This window comes from Pelophylax lessonae (genome assembly GCF_965119305.1).
Source record: "Pelophylax lessonae genome assembly, chromosome: 2".
NCBI classification, from domain to species: Eukaryota; Metazoa; Chordata; class Amphibia; order Anura; family Ranidae; genus Pelophylax; species Pelophylax lessonae.
Window position 1 is genome coordinate 724,555,040 of NC_138769.1, and position 3,568 is coordinate 724,558,607.

The 3,568-nt window shown below is 37.8% G+C and overlaps 1 protein-coding gene across 1 annotated transcript; it reads right to left on the reverse strand.

Annotated features, from left to right (window-relative positions):
• Positions 1-1,532: 1,532 nt before the first annotated feature.
• LOC309546778 (olfactory receptor 52E4-like) lies at positions 1,533-2,471 on the reverse strand (the record flags this gene model as incomplete). The annotated part of the gene is made up of 1 exon (XM_082246467.1): positions 1,533-2,471. One exon carries the CDS (start codon positions 2,469-2,471, stop codon positions 1,533-1,535), a length of 939 nt encoding a protein of 312 aa, XP_082102593.1.
• Positions 2,472-3,568: the final 1,097 nt, after the last annotated feature.

Below are 3,568 nucleotides of genomic sequence, written 5' to 3' on the forward strand. Positions count from 1 at the left end.
AAACGTTCCGCCAAATTGTGGAAAGGATAGGGACCCATTTTACAGATGTGTGAATAGGCCCTATATGTATTTGACATGAAATTATCGGCTGCTGTCAGTTCTGGCTGAATTATGAAAAAAAATATATATTTTTTTGCTGTAAAAAAAAATAAAAATTTTTAGGGCAACTTTTCCACTTGCAATACTTCTGTTGTGACATTGTCCATGTGGTGGGACTATTTATGCACAGCTAGTATGTCTTTTGTGGCTGCAAATATGACCTAAAGGTTTTTAAAGTTCGCCTCCCATTAAAGTCAATAGGGCCCGCCGTGAACTTGCGGTTCGCGGACATTTGAGAAAATTTGCGGCTAACGTTGGCGAACCGCCCCGGCCGATGTTCGTCCATCACTAACTGTAAGTACTGTAATCACTCATATATCTCCAAGGTACTGTAAGTACTGTAATCTCTCATATATCTCCATGGTATTGTAAGTATTACTGGTAGATGTCTCTCAAGGCGCTGGCTGTGTGAGAATCCTGTACTGGTATGCAAAGTCTGCTCAGATTGGCATGGTCAGAGAGAGCAACATCAGCCCGCCTCTGTGACTCCGCCAATCTGAGCAGGCTTTGCATTCAGTAATGGAATACATCGCTCACCGCGATTGGCTCAGCCAGGTATACTACGTAGCCAAAGCTATGGTACATACAGTATACCGGTACAGGATTCCCAGACAGCTAACGCCTTGAGAGATTATACATCTACCCTTAATACTTACATACTATATCTTGGAGATTTAGGAGAGAATACATTTACGGTACTTACGGTACCTTGGATATGAATAGGGCACACACAGCTAGTGCTTTCATAGATTACACCTACTTAATCACCTTTGGCATTTTTATACTTGGCATATAAGACGACCCCCCCATTTTTAAAAAGTCGTCTTATACACTGGAAAATACGGTAATTTTGAAAAAAGAAATAATTATGATAGACATAATTTAGCTGTTCCAGCAGAAGTACTACTTCACATACTGTATGTGGTAGTATGGATAAAGGACACAGCATGCGTGGGGATATATGTGCAATTTTATGATGCATTAACATCTGTCCACCCAGCATACTCAGACAGAACATTGACAGCATCTTTAAAAAGTCCATGAGGTAAAATGAATTTAAAATGAATTTTCAAAATTTTGCATTTCTCAGTAATAGTTTTTAGTTCATCTGCCAAAACATTATGTACCTCGAAACAACTAACCTAATGCTTATCCTATATTATTACTTTAACCATTATTATTTTTACAATAAGTATAGGATTATTAGCAAAAGTCATGTTGTAGTAATGTTACTAGAAGTAGCATTATGCCCTCTAAAAAAATAAAAAGTATAAAGAAAGGAAAAAAAAATAACCTCTGGTTATAAAATACTGACTTAAATATATAAATGTACATTTTGAAAAATAAATAGCGCAAATGAAAAAAAAATTGTATGGCATGTATAAACCACCTCTTCATTTTATCTTTCGTTATGTCTATTCATTAATTTTGTCTTAGCCTACAATCTTTGTAATGTGGAAAAGCTGGAAGACCTTCAATCGAATCTCTTTCAGTTTCAGTCCATAAATAAGAGGATTAAGAAGTGGAGGCACCACTAATCCTTGAACAGACATAAGTATTCTCAGTTCATATGGTAAATTTTTTGGTCTAAAGCGGTGTAGAAGAACCTCAAACAGTATATCTGCTACATAGTTAATCATTGTTATAACATGAGGGGTGCAGGTCCGAAAAGCTTTAGCCCTGAAATCTTTGGAGGACTTTGCACAGACTCGAAGTATCTGTATGTATGAAAAGATGATGAGCAATGGCACAGTTATCATCAATGTAAGGGTCAGGAACAGCCCATAGATATTGTTGATGGTTGTATCGACACACGCGAGATTCACAACTGAAAAATTGTCACAGTAGATCTTTTGCACCACTGCCCCACACAAAGGAAGGCGAATGGTCAACCAGAGGTGGATGGCAAAGGGGATGATGTTGAAAAACAAGGCTAGAGCAATCAGTTTGAAAACTGTAGGCAATGACATAATGTTGTTGTATCTTAGAGGGTTGCAAATGCACACGTATCGATCGTAGGCCATCACTCCAAGAAGAGTTATCTCGCAAGCCGTGTATGTATGAACACAAAATATTTGCATCAGACAACCAACATAAGTTATAGTGGGGACTTGCTGAATAAGATTTACAAAGAGGTTGGGGAAGAATCCAAGACTGCCATAAATTCCATTGATGCACAGAGCCGAGAGGAAGATATACATGGGCTCATGTAAAGCTGGGTGTAGCATCACTGTAGAGATGATGGCACCATTGGAGAGAAGGATCAGCAAGAAACCAAGCAATGTGATTGCACTATAAAGATATTTTATTGCGGTAATTTCCCCAAACTCAAGGGTAAACAGTGAAGGTGTGAAGTATGTGGAGTTTACCATTTTTCTTGCGGTTGTATGCTAAATCCTAAAAAAGAGAAAGGAGGTTCTTAGGCACTTTCTTGCAACAGCAAGAGCATTAATACATTGACATCAGAAATCTACTATCATATTATCTTTGACGGAATTGACAATGAAACTAGACACCATTAGTGATATAGAACTGCTAAAATAATTGGAAATTGATACAATAGAACAGTTTTCATAAGCATGGTCTGCTTGGTTATCTTTTGTTTCTCTTCCAGAACCTCTCCTATTCTCTGGAACTCCCTTCCCCAGTATGTACTCCTACCCTGTCTGCCTTTTGGAAATCCTTGAAAACTAATTTATTCAGGGAAGCTTACTTCACCTCCACCTAAAAAAAAACTGTACCTGAGTCACCTCTATCAGATCATCCCCTGCAGATATTGCCTTTTGTACCCCCCCCCACCCCTTTAGATTGTACGCTACATGAGCAGGGCCCTCCTATTCCCTCTACATTGTAAAGTGCTGTACAAACTGTTGGTGCTATATAAATCCTGGGAAAAAAATAATAATATTGACCAATGAATACATTCATCCATCCATTAGTGCCTCTAGAACCTCAACCTCTAGTATAATGTTTAATGTGTTCCGAGGCAGCAACACTTCATCAAAGCCAGGAGAATGGGCGAATTGGTGTGTTTGTTAGTTAATAACATTCCTTATGGAAATCATGTGAGAATCATTTCTTTATACCTTTTTTGTGAGTACAATATATATAAAAAATATTTTTTATTGATTTGTAAAATTTACACAACAAAACAGTATAGAATAAATCAGCAGTTGTACAACAGGTACACAGTAAGAGTATCCATAAACACGAAATACGGGTACAAAACAAAGTAGTAAATATCCAATGCCACTGGTTCCAGAAATAAGATAACGAAATATCCCAGTTACACATTTTCTAAGCATAGTGTCAATATGGAGAGAGAAGACGATACGAAATTGAGTACAGTTGGTGAAAGAGAGAGACCCCAACTCCCCCCGCACCCCTATTTTGTTGGTTGGAATGTGCCTAGACTGCACACAAATTTTCTCGTGATGTCATGTGTTGGTTTGTTTTCTTTGTGTTTTTT